The sequence below is a fragment of the Sciurus carolinensis genome, chromosome 4 (assembly GCF_902686445.1).
Source record: "Sciurus carolinensis chromosome 4, mSciCar1.2, whole genome shotgun sequence".
Lineage (NCBI taxonomy): Eukaryota > Metazoa > Chordata > Mammalia > Rodentia > Sciuridae > Sciurus > Sciurus carolinensis.
In genome coordinates, this window is record NC_062216.1 from 116,229,507 (window position 1) to 116,250,634 (window position 21,128).

Consider the following 21,128-nt stretch of genomic DNA (forward strand, 5'->3'; position numbering starts at 1 on the left):
CCTGACTACCCAGTTCTCCAAAAGACAATACTCCAATTCTCTGGGAAGTGGAAGAAACCATCTGGAGCTAGGGGAACTCTGGGACCCCATTTCGAACTTTGAGAGCTTCGAGTTGTGGAATCTTCTCCTAAGTACTCGTACTTTGTCCCACACTTCTTGCTATGCTCTCCAAGACCCTTTCCTGCTATCTTTGGGGGTCCCTGGTCCTGGATTAGAACAGTTGGCAACTCGATCCTCCCACACGCAGGGGAAAGAATTGGAGGGGTCCGCCCTGTGATGTCACTCCCCCCGCCACACACACACCCTGTCCCCTTCCTCCACCACCACCACCCCCCAGCCAGTTGCATTTAGTTCACAGGGCTAGGGCTACGACTTGCAAGAGTTTAGGAAGCTACGAACAGTGTGGCCCTGGGGGTGCCCACGCTCGACACCCATCCCAACGTCTGAACCTCTGGGCTAGGATGCTGCTGGGGATATAGGAAAGCACTTCCACCCGTTCCTCTCCTGAGCCCTGGCAGGGTGGTGAGTAGCTAACATTCCCTCCCCAACCTCCCCTTGTTTAGGGTCCCAGACTTATAAACGGATTGAGGAGAAGAAATTTCCCAAGCCAAGTCTCAGCATATTAGAACCTTGATGTCCAAAAGACAGCTGAAGGAAAGTGCCTGCATCCATGCCACCCGACTCCCATGGTACCCCAAAAGACAACTTCTTGGTGATCTCCTTTCAAGATCTGTATTCAAACGCCATTGGCAGCCCTGACATCCCTGGGGGAAGGGAAGAGTAGGAAATGTCCCATCAGTGTTCTTAGAGGAGGAGCAAGGGGCTACCAGGATGTGAGATGTCTGTGGGCAAGATGCCTGCTTATTCTTTGTAGGGCCAAGGGATTTGAACTGTGACTGCACACCCTTCCCCCAACAACTCCATCTCAGCATGAAACTAAGGCTTTAAAACCCTGACCAACTGAAGGTGACTGTCTCTGCTTAATTCCTTGTCCCAAATTCTTTCGGTATCTTTTCCTTCTTTCTTCCCTAGGAGGGGAGCAGCTGTTCAGAGACCCCACCATGACTCATTCTCTCCTCTTCCTTCTCCCTTTCCCCTGTTTAACCTCACCCTTCCCAATCCAGTGTGGTAGTATTGAGACCCAGCTGTGGAGGCAAGTTTTCTTTTTAGCTAAAACAGGCTGCTTTAACCCCCAGTGCCTAAGGCTTCTTACTTCTCCTACCCTGACCCTAAAAACTGGGGGGGGGGGGGGGGGGTGTGTGTGTAAATGCTCATTATAAAATTTTCATTTGTTTTACTTAGTGTCCTTTTTCCAGAGGGTAATAAAGAAACATCCTGCTCCCCTCAACACAGTCCTGTAGATTTCTTCAGTTACCCCAACAAGGCCATTCTTTCTCCTGAAATTGGCCATTCTTCAACAGAAAAAAGAGGTATAGAGTCCTCAAGATCCATGGGTGTCTGAGTTCCTACCCCTATTCCCTTGTAGGTTTCTTAACCCTTCAAGACATGCATGGATAGATGAGAGGAGCCAACACTAGCCTTCCACTCTGTGACCACCTCTTCAACCATGGAGAAAGCCTTGCTGCCCCTGACTGTGACATCTGACCCCAGGCTCTTTAATCAACAACTCCCAGAGCCTCCAGACCTAAGATGTGTCTTGAAACCCCAGCACAATCCTGAACTAGCACCTGCTCTGGTGTGTGCCCTTTGCTGCTGCTTTGGAATCATCTACTGCTGTTTTGGTGAGGGCAGGGCCAAGGTTGGTGGGGGGCAGCTGCCCAAGACTGGTACTCTGGAGGATGATGCAAATTTTATTCTTTGCTTCTGGGCCACCTCACCTCCTCTATCAAGGGATACCTACCTTCAGAGTGGCACATGCTGCCCTTGCCAGCTTCTTATCCTTCCCCCTTGCCCATGTTGTCCAACTCTCATCCCTGGCATCTACCACTTGCTCTCCTCTTGCTTCCTACCTCAAAACTCCATTCCCAAATTATCTTTCATGCTTCAGACTTCACCAGAAACCCGAATCAGCCTGTGAGAAATTTCTTCTTATATGCCATTCCTGGAAAGACTAGCCTTTCTTCCTATTCTTTCCTCAACACAGCCATCTTACCTCCTGATTTTTCCTCCTGTTTCCTCACAGTTCCTGAATACTTCTCCTCCCTCCCTAAATTTATTCCTTTTCCCCCCTTTCTAAGAGTTCCCCTTGGTGCCTCTATCTTCTGCTCCTCTGGTTAGTCATTCCTCTCCCAATTCACCACAGGCATCCCTGTAGAACCTCCTTTCTACTTCTCAGTACCTCCTGCCTCCATTCCCAGGCTACCGCTGCTTTAAGGCAGTGATGTTTCTCTCCGGCCTGCTGTCAGGAGCTCTGGTGATCTTCCTGCTGTGCCACAAGGAGCAGGTGTTGGAGACACAGCTAAGCCTGGAGGTGAGCGCAGGCATCGCACTGGGCATCGGACTCCTCTGCGGCCTGGTCACCATGCTAGTTCGCAGTGTCGGGCTCTTCCTGACTGGTCTACTATTAGGTCTGACCCTGGGTGCTGGGGCCCTGCTGATCACTGAGCCCATCTACCAGCCACCATCAGCCTGGGTGCCAGCCGGGGGGCTGGTGGGGCTGGCATTACTGGGAGCTCTGCTCACGCTTCGGTGGCCACGTCCATTCACAGTTCTGGGCACAGCCTTGCTGGGTGCTGCAGTGCTGGTGGCCTGTGCTGACTACTTCCTGGAGGGGCTGGCACTGGGCAGTCGGTTGGGCCAACGTCTGCAGGCACTTCCAGCCTTGTCTCCTCTCTGCTGGTATAGCTGGGTCTTACTGGGCACCTGGCCAGCCTTGGGGGCTCTTGGGGCCCTGGCCCAGTGGAAGCTCATGGTTGAGGAACATGGAGGCCACGCCAACGGTGAGTTAGTACTATGGTACATAAGCAGCCAGCCTGTGCCTACTCATGTCCCTGGTTTTCAGACTTGAGGAGGGGAAGGGAAGAAAAACACTTGAGGGATGAGGATTGGGGAGGATATCCGAGGTAAATGGGGCAGGGCATAAAGGAAAGGTAAGAGTTGAAGTAGCCAAAGAAGTTCAGTAGAAAAATGAGAAGCAAAATCGTCAGGGGATGCAATGAAGTGTTATTTGGGACTGTTATGAGAGGAAAGAAGGATCCCAGGGAAGTCCAGGAGGAAAAAAGTAGGAGAACCCCAATAACTTAAAGGAAGCTGAGGCTTGAGAGAACTGTAAGAAAAAGGTCAAATGGGCTTATTTAGAGTGAGTGTATTGGGGGTGGGATTCAGGGCCTAAAAAGAACTAGAATCCATATTGCCCCCTCCCAAGCAGTGGTCTTGAGCCACCAACGAAGGCATCTCCAACTTCTTCGGATCCATCATCAGCAAGAGGCCAAGTGGCACCGGACTCCCTCTGGGGTGGGACCCTGTGAGGGCAGCTATCGGCGCCAGCTGCCTGCCAATACCCGGAGCCCTGCTGACAGTCTGGCTCCAGTGAGTGGGAGGAATGGGACAGCCTGGGGGGACTGTGGCAGAGGGCATATGGAAATGGTCAGAGTGAGAGTGGTGTTCTGATCCACGGTCCTCCTTCTGCGCTCTCTGCCCTTTACCCCTTCAGAGTTATCTCCAGAGTCTTCGAGAGCACCAACTGGGACCAAGCATCCAAGTCACAGCCCCCCATACCATTCTGGACCTGGATTCTGACTGTGGTTCCACTATCCCCCTAACCACACCCTCTGGTCCCATCCAAACCTGAGCCTAACCCTCTGCTGATGCCCCTGCCCCTACTGTGGGCCCACAGAACCTACACACAAACTTCCCCACCTCTTGGATTTGGGGATAGGATTTGTGCTCCAGTCCAGACTTGTAGGAATATATTTCAGGGACAGACACAGGAATCTCATGGAGAGGGAAGAAGAACAGAAGTAGAGTACCTACCTCTGACCCATAATAGAGGTACTATGGTCCCTAGAGATACTGACTCCCTAGTTCCCTCCAAACTAAGGAGAGCCATTACGCAAATAGCCTTTTAAATACCTGTTTCAGGGTGCCTCAAAATAAGGGGCTTTGTTTTTGTAGGACCTATAGAAAATCAGGGAGCCTCCTAAAGCATTTGCTAGCTTTTTAATAAAGAGAGTGACACAGAAGAGTTCCAGGATCCCCCAGTCCCCAACCCCCTCTTTAAGGGGTAATTGGGTTTCTGATAGACTTTGCCCCCATAGACTAAACCCCCTTCTCCTACCTCAGTGGGGAGCATGATCCCCCATCTCTCAATCTGGGAAGACTACAGCACCTGCCTCAGTACCAGCCTCCCCAAAAGCTGGCTTCTTGCTCCAAGAAGAGAGCATTGCCCTCATCACAGAGTCCTGCCCTTTTGCCCAAAGGAGCCTGGTCTTCATGGCTGCATGGGAGACAAGTGCCTTTCCCGCCTCACTGTGGATGATACTAATTTCCTCTTTAAACAGAATTTTGTACCAGTCACTAACCCTTTCTAACCCTCCCTGCTCTCACTCTCCTATCCAAGGTCTGTTCCCTGGTTTCCCAGATAGCATGAAGACATAGCCCTCCCCTAGGCAGAAGGCTATATGATGGGAGGGAGCAAGAACATGGGAACATGTGAATAAAATGGCATTGAAAACTGAACCAGGGTAACTGGCCTCTACTGTTGCTGCTCTTTTCTTACCCAAAAAACAAAGAAGTAGCCATATTAATACTTTTTTTTTTTTTTTTTTTTTTTTGGTGGTGCTGGGGATTGAACCCAGGGCCTTGTGCTTGCAAGGCAAGCACTCTGGCAACTGAGCTATATCCCCAGCCCATTAACACATTTTCTGTTCCCTAAAGATCTGGCAGGGGTAGGTACCCTTATTGGATAGAGCACTGTAGGGGCTACACACCCAGACATCTAGAGGAAGAACCTCCCAGGCATTTCTTAGGAACATGGAGTTAGCCTTTATTTTTTGTGGTACAGGGGTGCTCTACCACTGAGCTACATTCCAGCCCTTTTTATTTTTTATTTTGAGACAGGTCCTCACTAAGTTTCTGAGTCTGGCCTTGAATTTATGATCCTCCTGCCTCAGCCTTCCAAGTAGCTAGGATTACAGGCATATGTCACTACACCCACCCAGTGCAGTTAGTCTTTATTAAACAGAAATGTGCCAGACACTGGTGCCAGGCACTTCACATGTAGGCCTGTCATTTAACACAACAACCCTGCAGGATTGGTATTAACCTTATTTTGCAAATGGGGAATCCAAGATTCAATGCAGTTAATTAGCTTGCCCAAAGTCACAAGCAATAAATGTGATTCTCAAGGATTCCAAAGCCCTTGCTCATTTTACTGACCATGTCATTTTCTTGCATTTCATCTAAGGAGAATAGGACCCAGGTATCCAGCCTCCCTAGTTGCTACCTGTCTGGTAAAGACCTGATTGAAGCTTCCCTCCACCTGTCTTCCCGATAACACAGTTGGAACAAATGGATGGAGCTGGGGGATGAATCAGAGTTAAGGGGCAAGTTCCCAGGAGGGAAAGAGCAAAGAATGCTGACTACAGTTGAAACTTAGGGACCTGAGGTCTATGGTGCATCCTCCGGCTCTAGTATCTGCATAGTTCCAGTGAGCAGACATTTGATTAGATCTTAGGCCCCTGAAAGGGTGACATTAGCAGGGAGAGAAGGGGTGGTGGAGTCTGTGGCTCAGGTTGTAATATCCAAGATTGGGTCTATGGGTGAGTGGTCAGGGTTCAACGTGGTCTCCATGGTAGAGGGAATGGTATTCAAGATTGTGCCTGTGGCTGAAGAAGTGGTGTCCCCAGCTGAGCGGGTAGTGCCTGGAGTCTGGGGATGACAGTGCATCCAGTTGTGGGCAATACTTCTGGGATAGCCTTTCTCTACTCGAAGCTGCCGGTTGAGACGCCAGTACTCTTTGCCCTTGAAGAAATAGACTTGACCGTCCCGCCAACTCATAGCTGCTGAGGGCTGGTCTGGCACTCCAGAAAACAATTCCTTGATTGGTTTGGGGTAGCGGCTGAAGTTCGTTTGGGCCAGCTCGTCCCACTGCCAGTACCCAGAGCCCTGGGCATCAGGTGGACAGGGAGAAAAACAGGATGAGGAGAGAGCACTAAAGGTCTACGCTTAGCCCACTACAACTGCAGTAGGTCTCCCTTTAAGAGCAAGTCGTGAAGTATGAGGTAACCCATCCCTGCTAAGAAAGGACTGCCCTTGCTTTGAACTTTATACCTTAAAGAGGAACACCTTTTGGTTGAAAGGCCAATAGAGAGCTGCATCCAGGTTAGGTTCTATCCTATTCAGTTTCTTGGGGAAGCCAGGAGACATCTTGAAATTAATATAGCGCCACACCTTGTCTCCTGAGAGTGTATAAGGAAAGAACAAGTTACCCCTGTCATAAGGTGGTAGCTTTTGGTCCTTCTATTCCACCCTTTCAGAAATGTCTCAACATCCTCCTCCCTTTATGACTTCTTTATAATTAGTCTTCAGGTGAGACACTATAACTAGCCCCCTTACCCTTAAAGAAGTGAATCCATTGTGTTCGAGGAGAGTAGACAGCAGCATCCAGGTTCCCCGGTAGTCCTTCCCAAAGAGCAGACACTCGGAACATGGGGCCAAGTCCTGAATCTGACACAGTCCACACATAGTCCTCCTTGAAAGCATAGGTCTTCCCACGGGGCCCTGAGACCAAAGGTGTATCATCAACAAGGCAAAAATGCAAAGACTTGTAGGTGTCTCAGGTAGGCTGATAATTTGCCTTTCCACCCACAAGCTAATTCTTCAAAGACTCATTCAACTTTAATTCAAGTAGAAAAATTAAAGACAGAGAAAGGGGACCCAGTGTTCAGCCTCTCCTTTGTTGTTCAGAGCATTTTATCCCTGATTCACTCAATGAAAACGAAAGCCTTCAGATCGCTGATCTTCTTTGGGAATCTCATACCCCACCCCAAAGTGGCCTCCTAATTGTCTTCAACTAGTTACAAAGCCCTCTTTAAAAGATGCTCCAGGTAATTCTATCTTGCTACATTTCCAGAAGTGTTTTGGTAGCCCCTAGAGTATAGCTACTTTGGTAAATGCCTGCTTGGCCCCCTTTTAACTTGGCTCTGAACCCTCCCTCTCTATACACTTATCTTCTTCCATGGTCACCAATGCCTGCTTAGGGTCTAACCCCCATTGCTCATGCTGTAGTCTCATGTCATTCCTATTTGTCTAGATCTCAGGGTCAATGGGCTGCCCCCACTGTCTGCCTACATCCTTGAGGGGAAGGACCTCACCCATCATCATGGCATCCAGTTCACTGCTGCAAGGGTTTGGCATGGGACTATCTTCTGTGGGCACTGGGGATACAGTGGGCACCTCCATCTCTTCTTCCTCATACCTTGGCCTCTTCTTGCCTACAAAGTGAAATAATGCTTGCTTGGGAGAGAGTTATAGCACCTGGCCTCTCCACCTGTCTAAATTCTGCTTAGTGGTCCCACAGAGAGGGAAAAAAGGATCCTAGGGACTTTCCCTTGATGGTGGGCAATATCATAGCAAGAGATACATTTTAGTTTTGAGAGGCACCAGAAATGGAGAAGGAGGTTTACTAGAATGTGTATTCTCTGTTTCTAAGAACAGGTGTGAGGGGAGAGAGACCTGGAAGGAAGGTTAGACATGCAAGAGTCAGAGAGAACTGTTCCTGAAAATGAAGAAGCCTGAAGAACTAGGCTGTAGGAAGAGAAAGAAGTCAATCTATTTCCCTCCATGGAAGTTAGGCCTGTCTCTTCAAACCTAGAGAGATGCTAATCCTACTGACCCTCAAGCTTACTGGGGAGAGGAACTGACCATAAAGAGCCTGGATCCCTGCCACATCATCAGGGTGCAGCTTGAAGTAGGGCCGGTAGCCAGCGTAGACAGGGGCCATGAGTGCCTGGGTGTATCGGGAATGCCCAAGTCCCAGGGCATGGCCCAGTTCATGGGCTGCGATGATACGTAGGTTCACACCCCAGTAGGACCCCTCAGTCCAGAGCTCATCTTCATCAAAATGTACACTGCCCAGCTCTGGTATGTCAGCATGGGCCAGGACCTTTCCTGGATAAAGGCAAAGGAGGACAAGAGGGAAGTCAGAGCCCAGAACACAATAGCATCTCCTGCCTGTTATACATTTTAATCACCCCATTCCCTTAAAATTTCTCCAGTTATATTTACTATCTCTTGGAAGCTTCTTTCAGATTCTGTCATTACCCAGTTCTCTCAGGGATGCGCATCACAGTCCCTTTGCCTCCCCAGCCATTCTCTCTCTCTGGCCTATTCCTCTCTCAAGTGTGCCTTGATAGGGGAAATTAAGTCAGGGAAGGAGGTATAAGCTTCAGAGAAAAGCCTTGGTAAGACCCCAGGTAGGTGACCAACTGGTCCCCTGGGGAATGTTGGAAGAGGATCAGAGAACGTAGGGTATAGATGGGCATAAGGGGCATCCTGAACATTAAGATTCCAGAGGCACTGGCTCAAGAAGACAGAGGCAATCTCAGAGTTCAGTGAGGTGAGAGATGAGAACTGGTGCCTACCAGGCCCATCAAAAGTATTGGAGCAGTATGCGCTCTGGCGGCCATGGAAGGAGAGGCGGATGTCAGCCCAGCCAGCTTGCACCTCCCGGAAGGTCAGGGGAGCCACATTGCTCCAGTACTTGAAGGCTTGAAGCAAGGATGCCCGGGCTGTGTGGGCTGGGAGGGTGGAGGGCAGGTTCAAGATGCGGAAGGTCAGGTGTTTCTTTCTCCAGCGGCCTGGTTAACAAACCGGAAAACAGATTGGAAACACAGATCTTTCACTAGATTAGAAACACAGATCCTTCTGCCAACTTTAGAGAGCACCCTTGTATATGGGCACGGATAATCCCTCTAGGCATATAATAGCAAGGTAATTACCAGGTGATCATTCATTCAACATTGCACTGGTCCAGGCTGATCCAATGCCACCCATATACCAGAGCCACACCATTCTCTCCTCTCCCTTCCTTTCCCAGGTTCATCCCTCACCCAGCAGTAGGTATTTCAGGGTCTTCTGGTTGAAGGGGTCTTCCAGACCACAACGAGGCTGCCTCATGCGAGCTCTTGTGGCATCATCCAGCTGACCTGAGATTGGCAGCTCAGATGCTTCCTGAAAAGCTCTAGAAAAATGGAGAGGAATGGGTCCATCAAGGCAGGCAAATCTGGAGTGACTAGGAACTGCCTAATGTGGTGACCAAGAGTGGCACAGAATCTCCAAAGCAGATTGGGTCACTCCAGCCTCCAATTCTCAGAACTGGGACTTTCTCTTCTGTAAAATGGTAACACTGCCATTTCATCGGTCCATTTCCAGTATCTTTTATTTGAGTAAGAGAGCCTTCCTTTCCTCCTGTAATTTTTTAAAATTATTTTTTATTTGATCTTTTTAGATATATATGAAAGTAGAGTATATTTTGACATATTAAACATACGTGGAGTATAACCTATTCTTGTATACTGATCATGTATTCATAAATGAACATAGGAAAGTTATGTTTGATTCACTGTCTTTCCTATTGCCATCCTCCTTCCCTTCCTTCATTCCTCTTTGTCTAATCCAATGAACTTTTATTCTTCCCTCCCCAACTCCTGTGATTTCTAACCTTCTGCTGTAGGGAAGTGGCCAGTCCCTCTGCTCTAGAAAATTTCCTACCCCGCTCTCCAGATTCTCCACCAGGTCCAGTCCTCCTCAGTCTTTCCCCCTCCTTGCTGGACCCACTGCCCAGCCCATTCTGCTTTGGGACAATTTCATCTACTTATGAACTAACATAGGGTCTATAGGCTTTTCAAGGGAGCTGAGCACAAAGGAAAACAATTCATTACCAAAATATAAAAGAAAACAATAAAATAGAAATAAATAAATGCTGAATTAAATGTTCACAAAGGTAGTCATATCAACAACTCAATTTATGGTTTTACATGTAAATTATATTTCATGTGGGTTATTTAGTATTAGTATTTTGGATGTGATGTGAGGTAGAGTTTCCAGAGGAGTACTCTGGGCCTAGGCAAATCCAATAAGTGTACTCATCTTGAATTCCCATCTCCCCTCATGCTCTACTATGCCAATCAATGCTAGCACCCATCATAAGTTTGGATCGGGCAGAGGCGGGCCTGGCAAAAGGGAAGGGATGAGAAAACAAAGAAGTCCCTGCGACCTCAACTCAGAAATCATGTGCCTTGTGAACTCTCACCTCAGGGCCTCTGTAATATCTTCTGGCCTGAAGTGGTCAGGTCCTTCTAGAGGTTTCTGTAGGTACCCATATTGTAACAGGTAATCCTACGATGGGGTTGAGGTAAGAGAGTAAAAAAAAGGTTAGTTTCAGGGCAAATCTTCCAAGTGAACTAACAGGCTCATCGGGAGACGGGGAGAAAGATACAGAGGGACTAAGGGAAAGATGCCTTAAAGAATGGGCTCAGATGGAATGAGAAAAGGAATACTGAGTGCATGGGCAGAGTAGATCATGGAGCAGAGGAAAGAAAAAAAAGGCAGATAGGCTGAAGGGTTGGAAGGAGGCCTTGGATGGGACTGTGAAGTGGTAACCACTGACCTGGGTCCTTCTTTCCCAGGGGACTCACCACAGCCGCCTCCTTCTCTGCAGGTCCCAGGGCCCGGCCTGAGACTGTCATGGGAAGTAGGAAGCCCAGCCACAGCTGCTGCCATTTCATGGTCCCACCAAACAAGAGCTCCAGAGGCTGTCCGTGCCGTCTGACCTGAGATTTCTGGGAGCCTGGGAGAGCAGGGCTAAGCAAGGGGTTCTTACCGTCTGTTCTTTTCATTTGCCAGCCCCTGGTCCTCTTTATAAAACTTCAACTGAGGAGAATGGGGGATGGCAGTGGGAGGTGACTCAGCCCAGAGATATGTTGCAATTCACCATTAACCCCTGCCCTACCAGAAAGCAGAAGACAAAAACAGCCCCTGACACCCCCTTCCCCATGAAGACTTTTCATACTGCCCTGGGGAGGTTCTCCTGGCAGGATGAGAAGCAAAATCTCGGGAGAAACTAGGAATAGAACCCGGCTGCCATCTCAAGTGGGACATTCCTGTGCACCAGGGACCCTGGGTCAGCAAATCCCTTGGTTTCAATCTTCCAATTTCCAGATCTTCCAGTCTTCTAGTTCTTGAATAAGAAAATTAAATAAATAGAAGCAAAGAGGTAGGAAACAACTGAGATAGCTTGATTCCTTCAGGTGAAGGAAACAAGGTTGAGGTCTCGGTTTCTTTGCACCTAAGACCAAGTTGGGAATGTAAATGCTCTTGAACCCATGTATGTCTGCTTTAATAAAAAGTCATTATTTCAAGTATTTAATGAACCCTGAATGCAGGGGTGGGATGGGATTTAGCAAGGGTATAAAGAAAGACCCAGGGGCTGGGGATATAGCTCAGTTGGTAGAGTGCTTGCCTAGCATGCACAAGGCCCTGGTTCAATCCCCAGCAACACCAAAAAAAAAAAAAAGGGATCCAGAGGCTACCCTCAGAGAACTTATAGATTGGGTGAGGCAGAGGGTACCTGAATCCAAAGGCTCATGGGGCTATGGAGAGTTTCACTGAGAAGGAAGGCTCTGAGCTGAGCTTTGAAGGCTAACGAAGAATTAGGTGGAGTATTAGATTTTGGAAGGATAGGACCATTCCAGTCAAGCGACAGTGCAGGTTGAAAGACTGCTGTGCTAAGTCCAAAAAGTCAGGCCTGCTGAATCCCTGGTGCCTACTCCAGGCCAGCTGTATGCTTTAGAGGCAGTGCCCGATAGATCTTTGTTAAATGAATGGCCAGGGGAGCAAGTGGCTGCAAGTCAGAGTTTAGAGACGGCCTTAAATGCTGTGTAAGGAAAAGAAGAAAAACTTATATTTAAGCATACCTACTGCCATGTTAGATGCTTTATATGGTATCTCATTTAATTCTCACTCTCCTGTAAGGGCAGGATTATTCTGGCCTTTTTTTTTTTGAAGAGACAAGATCTTGCCATGTTGTCCAACTGATTCTGAATTCTTAGGCTCAGGCGATAGCTGGGACTGTAAGCGTGATCCATTGCCCATTTTTTTTTTTTTTTTTTTTTTTTTTTAAGTGGGATGTGGGAGGTGGGTACTGGGGATTAAACCCAGGGCCTCACACATGCGGTTAAGCTTTCTACCCCTCAGTTAGATCCCAAGCCCTTTTTCTTTTTAATTTTATATTGAGACAGGTCTTGCTAAATGGCCCAGGTTGTCCTCAAACTTGCAACTCTCCTGCCTCAGACTGGGGTTGGAGGTGTGTGCCACTTTTCACAGCGTGCCTGTTTTTATAAGAGGAAATTAAGACCAGACCCAGAGAAGGAAATTTGAACAAGGACATGGCTTTCCAACTGGCCTGGGCTATATTCAAATTCCTCTGCTGACCCCATAAAACCTGAGCTTTATCCAGACACCACACTGACACTTAGAGCTTTGTTCTTTATTCAGGAGCTACTGAAATGTCCACTAGCACTTATGCCTTACACAACATTTGCATATCGTTCAAATGCACAGTGCAATAGGCAGAGGAATGACTGAATTCATGTTACCAGTAAGACCTCACTCCTGGCCCCTTCTGCACACCCATGACCAAGAGGCTGGGAGGCCACAAGAAGCCCCCACGCTCCAGAATCAAGGTGGGGGATACTCCTGACTCATATTGCTGCCTTCAGTGATGCTTGTCTCATGAATGGCCAAGTACCCAACTGGGTAACATGGGTGACTAAGTCCCAAATGACCAGTGATGGGCAAGGAAGAACAGAGAGCCTCTGAGCAATGAGTGACAGAAGCCATCAAAGCTGGTGCACCCAGGAAATGATGTAGGTTAGGAACCAGCTCCTGCTCGGCCCCCTTCAAGGCTCTTTCTCACCCCTTTTCTCCCTCTTTCTACCACCCACTCCATTACTCACTCTGGCCTAGGATGGCCTGAAACACATCCTAGGAACTAAGGAGCCAGGACATGGCAGAGTAAAATACTAAAAACTGCCAAATACTTTATTTAAATCTCTGCAACAACTCTGTGCTACAATATCAACTTTTTACAGAAAAGGGAGTGTCTCTAAAATGGGTTGCTTCAGGTCACACGGCTAGGAAGCAGCAGTCATGGGCTCTAAAGCTGTGATCTTTGCACAGCACTCTTCAGCCTCCAGGGAATTCCCACAGACACCCAAACAAAATTCCCTAGAGCCGGTAGCTGCAGTCTGGACATATTCAAGAATTGCATGACTAATTCTACTTCCACCGTGCGTCATGACCACCCCTGCTGCCAGATCTCTTCCCCTAAACCAGGCTGACCCAGCTCTTTTTCCCTCTGAATTTGTCATCTCTCTCTGGGGGAGATGCAGGATGTATGCAAAGGGCTAGGTCATGTGACCAGACTGTTCCCCCAAAGAGAACTTGGCTGGAAAGGGGAAAATACTGGGTCCTTTTTGGCTTGCTTGCTCCCTTCCCACAAACTGGTTTCCCTCTATGCCCACAACTATGGCAGAAGAGTTTATATAGAAGTATTTGTAAGCTGAGCATGTAATACTACCTACTCAAGAGGCTAAGATTGGAGGATCTCAAGTTTGAGGCCAAACTGGGCAACTTAGTGAGACACTATCTTAAAACAACAACAAAAACTTAAAAAGGGCTGGGGATGTTGCTCAATTGTAGAATGCTTGCCTAGCATGCACAAGGTCCTGGTTTCAATCCCCAGTACTGAAGGGGGCGGCAGGGAAGTATTTTAAATTAAACCATAGCAAGTTGGGTATGACTTGGGAGGCTGAGGCAGAGAATTGCAAGTTAAAGCTAGCCTCAGCAACCTAGCAAGACTCTAAGCAATTTAGTGAGACCTGTTTCAAAATAAAAAATAAAAAGAGCTGAGGATATGGCTCAGTGGTAAAGTTCTTCTGGGTTCAACCCCTGGTACCAAAAAAAAAAAATAAAGTAAAATAAAATAAACCATAACAGAGGGGAATAAGGAGATTTCTGAGGGTATTTTCTAATAATGACCATGGGCAATGGGGTTATGGGTGGAAGGTCAAAGTGTGTAGAGGTTTCTGGGCTCAGAGAAGCCAATCTCTAACTATCATCTACTTTCCCTCTAATAGCCACTCTTACTCTCTGGAAGTGGGCAGGGACTGAACATGCCTATATATAAAAGGAAAGTCTGGGGCCTGAAACTGAGAACTGGAGGGAAGAAAAACTTGAATTTGAAGACTGGCCCAGACCCAGTCTTAGCATCTGGGCCATTTTCCCCTGAAAGCCTTGAGAGGGATCAGGAGAAGAGGGAGCTTTCCCTGGTCACTGGGACTGAGTTCTCCAGACTGTTACCCTGGAAACTTCTGTTTTTAAGAGTACACACACACACACACACACACACACACACACACACTCCTATAATTAGTCATAAGTAGCCATATGGGAAGTGATGTCCAGGGCTGTGCACAGCTGGAACTGGTTAGGGATCAGGGAAGTGGGAGGGACTTGGGGATGACTCAGAGACTGGGCCACATATTGTTTTCCCATGATGCCCCAAACTTCCTCAGCATCCCACCCAACCTGTACACACTTCCTGGCATTCCCACTATCCACTGCAGTTCACATACATACCAGTCCCAGCACTGACCTGAATCAGCTCAGTTGAGAAAACATCAGACCCAAATCCTGAAGTTCTTCAGTTTCTGCCAAAGTATAAGGGAAACCAAGATCTGCTCCCCTTCTCCAATTCACACAAAAGGGTGCCATTCCACAGGACACCCTGGAAATTGCTGGAGGCCTCTGCTGGTGGTCTGATTATGCAGCATAGTGCCTACTACATGAAGGGGGAAATTCTTGCTTTTGGAAAAAGGAGAAGGAGAGATGAATAAAGAATTTCAGTGTTCTCTTGGCTTCTGGGACGACAGGAAAATGGTGATAGCACAAGGGGGTTTTGTTCCTTCTGGGAATGGCAGTTATATCTTTAATTAAAACAAATCTGATCTTTATTGTTATGACTAAGAAAGGTGGGGTGTGGACAGCACTTTGATCTCTTGTTCTTGTTCTGTGACCCCAGGAAACAGATTTGTCTTGATGTTTGGGGACAGTCAGGGACCTGGAAAATCTGTTTGGTTCCCCCTTTTTTGTTAGAAAAGGCCTTGATAGGGAATTGGCAAGGGAATTAGGCCAGCACTGACTTTTCTATTTGAAGAGAGTATTAACTAGATGGGGGAAGGAGGCCTAAGGGAGCTCTCTTTCTGCCAGACCATCAATTACAGAGATGGCTATTGGGTTGCTAAGATGGTTGGGGGCTGCCTTTGATGGGGAGACATGTAGGGAGAAGCTCTTCCTGGTTCTATATTGCCTCTAACTTAAAAAGGGAAAGCTGGGTGTGGTGATGCACACCTGTAATCCCAGTGACTCAAGAGGCTGAGGCAGGAGAATTCCAAGTTCAAGGCCAGCCTCAGCAACTTAGCGAAGCCCTATGCAATTTAGTGAGACCCTATCTCAAAATAAAAAATAAAAAAGGCTGAGGATGTGGCTCAGTGGTTAAGTGCTTCTGAGTTCAATCCCTGTAACCATAAATAAATGAAGGAAGAAAGAAGGGAGAGGGCATTGGACATTCACCAATGTTATTTTTTTTTAAAACTGAGTTCATTGATTTGACAATGAGAGAAGGGCTGAGGCTCTGTACAAATGTACAGTATTTTAAAGGGCTAAAGGGGCACAATTCTGGTTTGAGTTTGAGTTGTGTGCAGCTTTCACATAATGAGCACTGCCTTCCAGACATGAAATAAGTTTGTGGTTTTTTGTTTGCTTTTGCAGTGTGGACTGAACCCAAAGGTGCTTTACCACCGAGCCACACACCCAGTCCTTTTCATTTTTTTATTTTGAGACAAAGTCTCACTAAATTGCTTAGGGCCTCACTAAATTGCTGAAGCTGGCCTAGAATTTGCAATCCTCCTGCCTCAGTTTCCTGAGCTGCTGGGATTACAGGTGTGTACCACCACGCCAGCTGCTTCCCATTTCTTGAAAACTGCTTATCCTGTCTGTGTGTGTAAATGTAGATGACACTTAATTGTCTGCCTACTTTCAAGAAGAAAGCTGTAGGCTGGAGATGTAGCTCAATAGTAGAGTACTTCCACTTCCTTAGCATGTGTGAGGTCCTGGGTTTAATAAAAAGAAAGGAATGAAAAAAATAAAATGATCTTTTTTTCTTTTTCTTTTTTTTTTTTTTTTTTTAGTACCAGGGATTGAACTCAGGGGCACATAACCATTGTACCACATCCCCAGCCCTTTTTTGTATTTTGTGTAGAGACAGGGTCTCACTGAGTTGTTTAGGGCCTCTCTAAGTTGCTGAGGCTGGCCTAGAATTTGCAATCCTCCTGCCTCAGCCTCTCAAGCTACTGGGATTACAGGTGTGTGTCACTAGGTCCAGCAAGAAAATGTTTTAAAAAGTCAAAAAGGAAGCCATATATCAGGAGGATAGGAGCACACTAGTAGGAAAGATTTCAGAGATCTTTGGAAAATAAGAGTTGGAACAGATGGATTAATATCCTTTTGATCACTAGCCACAAAGCATAACTGACCACTGAGCAGAGTAGCCATGGTGACCAATAATATCAGGAAGAATTGATCTGCAAGGATGTTAACCCTCTGCTATGAGGCCAACAGAGGTAGTTAGTGCAAAAAGAGAGTAAAAGAGAAGCAAGCAAGAAGCTAGACAAGGCAACTCATGCCTTGGGAGGCTAAGGCAAGGAGGATCTCAAATTCAAGATTGGCTTGTGCAACCTAGTGTGACTCATCTTAAAAAGAGAGAGAGAAGCAAGTGAAAATTGTTCTTCTGACTAGATAGGGTGTAACCTTACACATGTAAGGAATGAGATTTTATTGTTGTTTCCTTCTTTGTTCTTTTTCTTTTGTTTTCTTGTTTTTTGGGGTGTTTTTTTGTTTGTTTTTGGTACTGGGGATTGAACCCAGGTGCGCTTTATCTCTGAGTTATATCCCCAATCCTTTTTTAATATTTTATTTTGAGACTCACTAAATGCTTGGGGCTGGTCTTGAACTTGAAATCCTCCTGCCTCAGCCTCATGAACCACTGGAATTGTAGGTAATATGCCACCATTCCCAGCAGGAATGAGCTCTCACAAAAATTGTATTCATCCATTGTTCATTGCTTCATACAGTCATTCATTAAATATCAAATCTATCAATGCTTCTCAAACTTTTCTACCAAAATACCCCAGGCATATAAGGAAAATACATACTCAGGGTGCAGTAAATGCATTACTGTGGTGGTTACTTCTTCAGAGTCTCCATATCACAATGATCACTCCTTTTGTGTCTCACTTCCACTGGGACAAGTGGGTGGCCTCCAACAGCCATATTTGTACGATATAAAACCCTGCCCTCCTATGTCAGCTAGTTGAACTAGAGATAGACATCTGAGCAAGCACATTTATTCCTCCCAACCCCCAAAAATTTGGAATTGGATTTAAGAAAGAAAGAAATTACCCAGGTATGGTGGTACATGCCTGTAATCCCAGTGACTCAGAAGGCTGAGGAAGGAGAATCACAAACTCAAGACCAGTCTAGGTAACTTAGACAGGCTCAAGTGCCTCCGGGTTCAATCCCCAGTACCAACAAAAAAAAAAAAAAGGAGAAGGAAAGGGAGAAGGAGGAAGAGGAAGAGGAGGAAGTGGGGGAGGGAAGAGGAAGAAGAAGAAGAAGAAGAAGAAGAAGAAGAAGAAGAAGAAGAAGAAGAAGAAGAAAGGAGAGGAGGAAGAAAAAGAAGTTAGACTTTTATGTGACTGGATCTGAAATATGTAGAGGTCAGGCAGTGAATTTTGACCTCTGAGGATTGAGAAGCAAAGGAGACCTATCTGCTAGGAAAGAAGCCCAAAGCAGAGAATCTCAGGTTAGACAGAGGAGAGATGCAAGGAACATATCTGAGTTTGTGGTTCCTGGTAACTTCAATTTACTGGTTCTGGAGGCCCAGTAGTATTCTTGTTCTTGGTTCCTTGTAACTGGAGTAAGCTGAATAATGGCCCCCTCAAATGTGTCTAAATTCTAATCCCCAAAACCTTACATAATAAAAGGAGCTTTGCAGGTATGATTAAACTAAAGACCTTGAGATGAGGAGATTGTCCTGCATTATCCCAATGAGCTCAAAATAATCATAAAGGAGAGGAAGGGAAGCAGGACCAGGCATAGTGGTATATGCCTATAAACCCAGTTACTCAGGATGCTGAGGCAGGAGGATTATAAATTCAAGGGTAGCCTCATCAAGTTAACAAGACCCTGTCTCAAAATAAAGAATAAAAAGGGCTTGGGACATTGCTCAAAGATAGAGTGCTCCTGGGTTTAATTCTCAGTACCAAAGGAGGGGAAAAAGAAAGAGAGAAGCAGGAAGGACAGAATGAGAGAGGAGATGTGAAGACAGAAGCAGAGATTAGATTGATACTATGAACCAAGAAATGTGGACAGCTTCTAGGAGCTAAAAAAGGCAAGAAACAAGCCAGGTGCAGGGGCACACGCCTGTAATTCCAGTGACTCAGGAGGCTGAGGCAGGAGGATTACAAGTTCAAGGCCACCCTGGGCAACCTAGGGAGTCTCTGTCTCAAAATACAAATATAAAAATAAACTGGGTGCAGTGGTGACCACTGTAATCCCAGTGGCTCAGGAGGCTGAGGCAGGAGGATTGCAAGTTCAAACCCAGCCTCAGCAATTTAGCAAGGCCCTAAAGCAACTCAGCGAGACCTCGTCTCTAAATAAAATATAAAAAGGGCTTGGGGATGTGGCTCAATGGTTAAGTGTCCCTGGGTTCAATCCCTGACACAAAAATAAATAAACAAATATAAAAATAGAAAGGGCTAGGGATGCAGATCAGTTGTAGAGTACTTGCTTATCATGCTCAAGGCTCTGGGTACAATCCTAGTACAAAAAAAATTAATTTATCCTGAATTTAAAAATGAAGGTTTATGTAAGGATGTACATCCTAACATTGTTTATAATGACAAAAAATTGCAAATAACTTAAATGCCAAAATATGTCTTTGTAAAATACATTAAGTATAACTGTCATTTCAGTTAGCTTTTGTTATAAAACAAATTGTCCCAAGATTTAGTAGCTTAAAACAATGGATTTAGGGCTGCGTTTGTGGCTCCGTGGTAGAGTACTTGCCTGGCATGTGTGAGGCACTGGGTTCTCAGCACCACATATAAATAAATGAATAAAATAAACATCTATCAACATCTAAAAATTCTTTTTAAAAAATGGATTTATTATTTGTCACAACTCTGTAGGTTGGTGAGACAATTCCTCTGTTGGTTTCTTTCAAGGGTTCACTCCCCTCCGCCCTCCACTACTAGAGAATGAACCCAGAGGCACTCTACCATTGAACTATATCCTGAGTCCTTTTCATGTTTTATTCTGAGACAGGGTCTCACTAAGTTGCCGAGGTTGTCCTGGAGCTTACAATCCTCCTAACTCAGCCTTCAGGTCGCTGGGATCCAGGAGTGTGCCACTGTGCCTATCCCAGGCTTATTCTTGCGACTGCATTCCACAGGAAGATTGGCAGGCCTACAAATCCAATATGCCCTCTTTTACACGTCTGCAGGTGGTTATGGCTGTTGACTGAGTCGTCTTAGTTTCTCTACATCTGACCTGTTATCCCCTTCTAGGCTATATTGGCTTTCATGGCAATCCTAGGAATATTAGAGGGCAAAAGTAGAAGTTGCAAGATCTCTGAAGGCTTAGGTTCCAAAAACCAAAAATGTCACTGCCACTGAATTCTACTGAGCAAACAAATAGGCCACTAGGCAGAAAAGCCTCAAAGGAGAAAAAAAAAAAAAAAAAGAGAGAGACTCACTCTGGATGAGAGGAATGGTTAAGTCACATTGCAAAGAATCAGGCAAACTGGGATAGGAGGAATTTTTGGTCATTAAACAATTTACAAAACTATATAACAGGATTTAATGTGAACATTTAAAATCATATTTTAGGGTGGGAGGGTGTAGGGGAAGGAAAGCTAGTAGACTGAGACAGACAGTATTACCCCATGTATATGTATGATTACATGAATGGTGTGAATTTACATTGTGTACAACCATAGAAATGAAAAGGTGTACCCCATTTATGTACAATGAATCAAATGCAGTTTATAAAAATACAAATTTTTAAAAAATGCCCTGAAAGGAAAGAAATCTAATATATCAAAATGGGAAATACATTGTATGTACTTGCAAAAAAAATCATATTTTAGAAGACTATTTGACTAGTGCTGGTATTAAAAATATTTAACATGGGGGCTGGAGTTGTGGCTTAGTGGTAGAGTGCTTGCCTAGTGTGTATGAGGTATTGGGTTCAATCCTCAGCATCACATAAAAATAAACAAATAGCCCAGGAGCTGGGGGTTGGGGATCCAAGATGGCGGACTAGAGGGAGGTTGCGTTCCTTGTCGCTCCGTAACTCCGGTTTCAAGCAGAGGATATCTGTTTCTTGGTGAGGCAGTTTTTGCTGCTTATCGATTCCCTGGTGTTTACCCCATTTGTCTGCTGTGATGACCTGCAGTCTGCCAGCATATCAACGCCTTTTTTGAGTGCAGATTGCTCACTGTTAGGCGCCAATCATCCACCATTTGCCTGCCTCTGGTCAGTCCATCGCCTGCCTTACACCTATCCATCACCCAACGCACGAGGTTCACCTCCCCATCGTCCAACAACAGCCAGCAGACTGACCGCCGACCACCAGTGGAGCACCAGCTGCCTGCTGTTGCCTGGAAAGTCTGTCACAGTACCTGCAGGTTTGATTACACGTGGCTGCTGCCATTTTGAGACAATAGCCAGGCCCCGTAGGCCCCTGGCCGGACTGACTGAGCCCCATCTCCAGGATCCCTCAGCCCGACCGATCACTCCCTGCCTCTAGGGCCCTCACATCGACTGACTGCTCCCTGCCGCCAGGACCCCCAGACCAACTGACTGCGCCCTATCACCGGGACCACAGACAGACTGATTGCACCCGGCCTCCAGGATCCCACAACCACACCAAACACACTCCACCTCCAGGACCCCTGCCTGACCAACCGCACCCTGCCTCCAGGACCTGCTGACCACGGCCACACCCTGAACTGCAGCTTCCCATTTGCCAACACGTTTCAAAGC

At 46.5% G+C, this 21,128-nt stretch overlaps 2 protein-coding genes across 5 annotated transcripts; one reads left to right on the forward strand and one right to left on the reverse strand.

Annotated features, from left to right (window-relative positions):
- The first annotated feature begins 89 nt into the window (after window positions 1-89).
- Window positions 90-4,660, forward strand: LOC124982037 (transmembrane protein 198-like). Of its 2 annotated transcripts, none has more exons than XM_047548187.1 (5): window positions 90-522; window positions 1,487-1,742; window positions 2,319-2,900; window positions 3,326-3,489; window positions 3,614-4,660. In XM_047548187.1, the coding sequence occupies exons 2-5, from the start codon at window positions 1,568-1,570 to the stop codon at window positions 3,749-3,751; spliced, it is 1,059 nt and encodes a 352-aa protein (XP_047404143.1). In that variant the 5' UTR covers window positions 90-522; window positions 1,487-1,567; the 3' UTR covers window positions 3,752-4,660. The 2 variants fall into 2 exon arrangements, with proteins under 2 accessions (XP_047404143.1, XP_047404144.1); XM_047548188.1 differs by having other exon boundaries at window positions 92-522; window positions 3,329-3,489.
- A 456-nt stretch (window positions 4,661-5,116) lies between these two features.
- Mmp19 (matrix metallopeptidase 19) lies at window positions 5,117-14,664 on the reverse strand. 3 transcript variants are annotated; one of them, XM_047548182.1, is made up of 10 exons: window positions 14,618-14,664; window positions 10,599-10,764; window positions 10,214-10,299; window positions 9,012-9,142; window positions 8,544-8,759; window positions 7,825-8,070; window positions 7,275-7,394; window positions 6,517-6,681; window positions 6,232-6,359; window positions 5,117-6,066 (listed from the first exon to the last, which is right to left on the reverse strand). In XM_047548182.1, exons 2-10 carry the CDS (start codon window positions 10,686-10,688, stop codon window positions 5,689-5,691), a joined length of 1,560 nt encoding a protein of 519 aa, XP_047404138.1. In that variant the 5' UTR covers window positions 10,689-10,764; window positions 14,618-14,664; the 3' UTR covers window positions 5,117-5,688. The 3 variants fall into 3 exon arrangements, with proteins under 3 accessions (XP_047404138.1, XP_047404137.1, XP_047404140.1); XM_047548181.1 differs by lacking the exon at window positions 14,618-14,664 and having other exon boundaries at window positions 10,599-10,846; XM_047548184.1 differs by lacking the exon at window positions 14,618-14,664 and having other exon boundaries at window positions 10,571-10,845.
- Window positions 14,665-21,128: the final 6,464 nt, after the last annotated feature.

Excerpts from the sequence above, each read along its gene's own strand:
- LOC124982037 (XM_047548187.1), top strand. The coding sequence starts at position 1,568 with ATGGAGAAAGCCTTGCTGCCCCTGACTGTGACATCTGACCCCAGGCTC. Across the intron at positions 1,743-2,318 it reads AATCATCTACTGCTGTTTTG|GCTACCGCTGCTTTAAGGCA; the intron begins GTGAGGGCAGGG and ends CTCCATTCCCAG. Across the intron at positions 2,901-3,325 it reads ACATGGAGGCCACGCCAACG|CAGTGGTCTTGAGCCACCAA; the intron begins GTGAGTTAGTAC and ends CCCCCTCCCAAG.
- Mmp19 (XM_047548181.1), bottom strand. The coding sequence starts at position 10,799 with ATGAAAAGAACAGACGGTAAGAACCCCTTGCTTAGCCCTGCTCTCCCA. Across the intron at positions 8,071-8,543 it reads CAATACTTTTGATGGGCCTG|GAAAGGTCCTGGCCCATGCT; the intron begins GTAGGCACCAGT and ends GCCTTTATCCAG. Across the intron at positions 6,067-6,231 it reads AAAAGGTGTTCCTCTTTAAG|GGCTCTGGGTACTGGCAGTG; the intron begins GTATAAAGTTCA and ends CCTGATGCCCAG.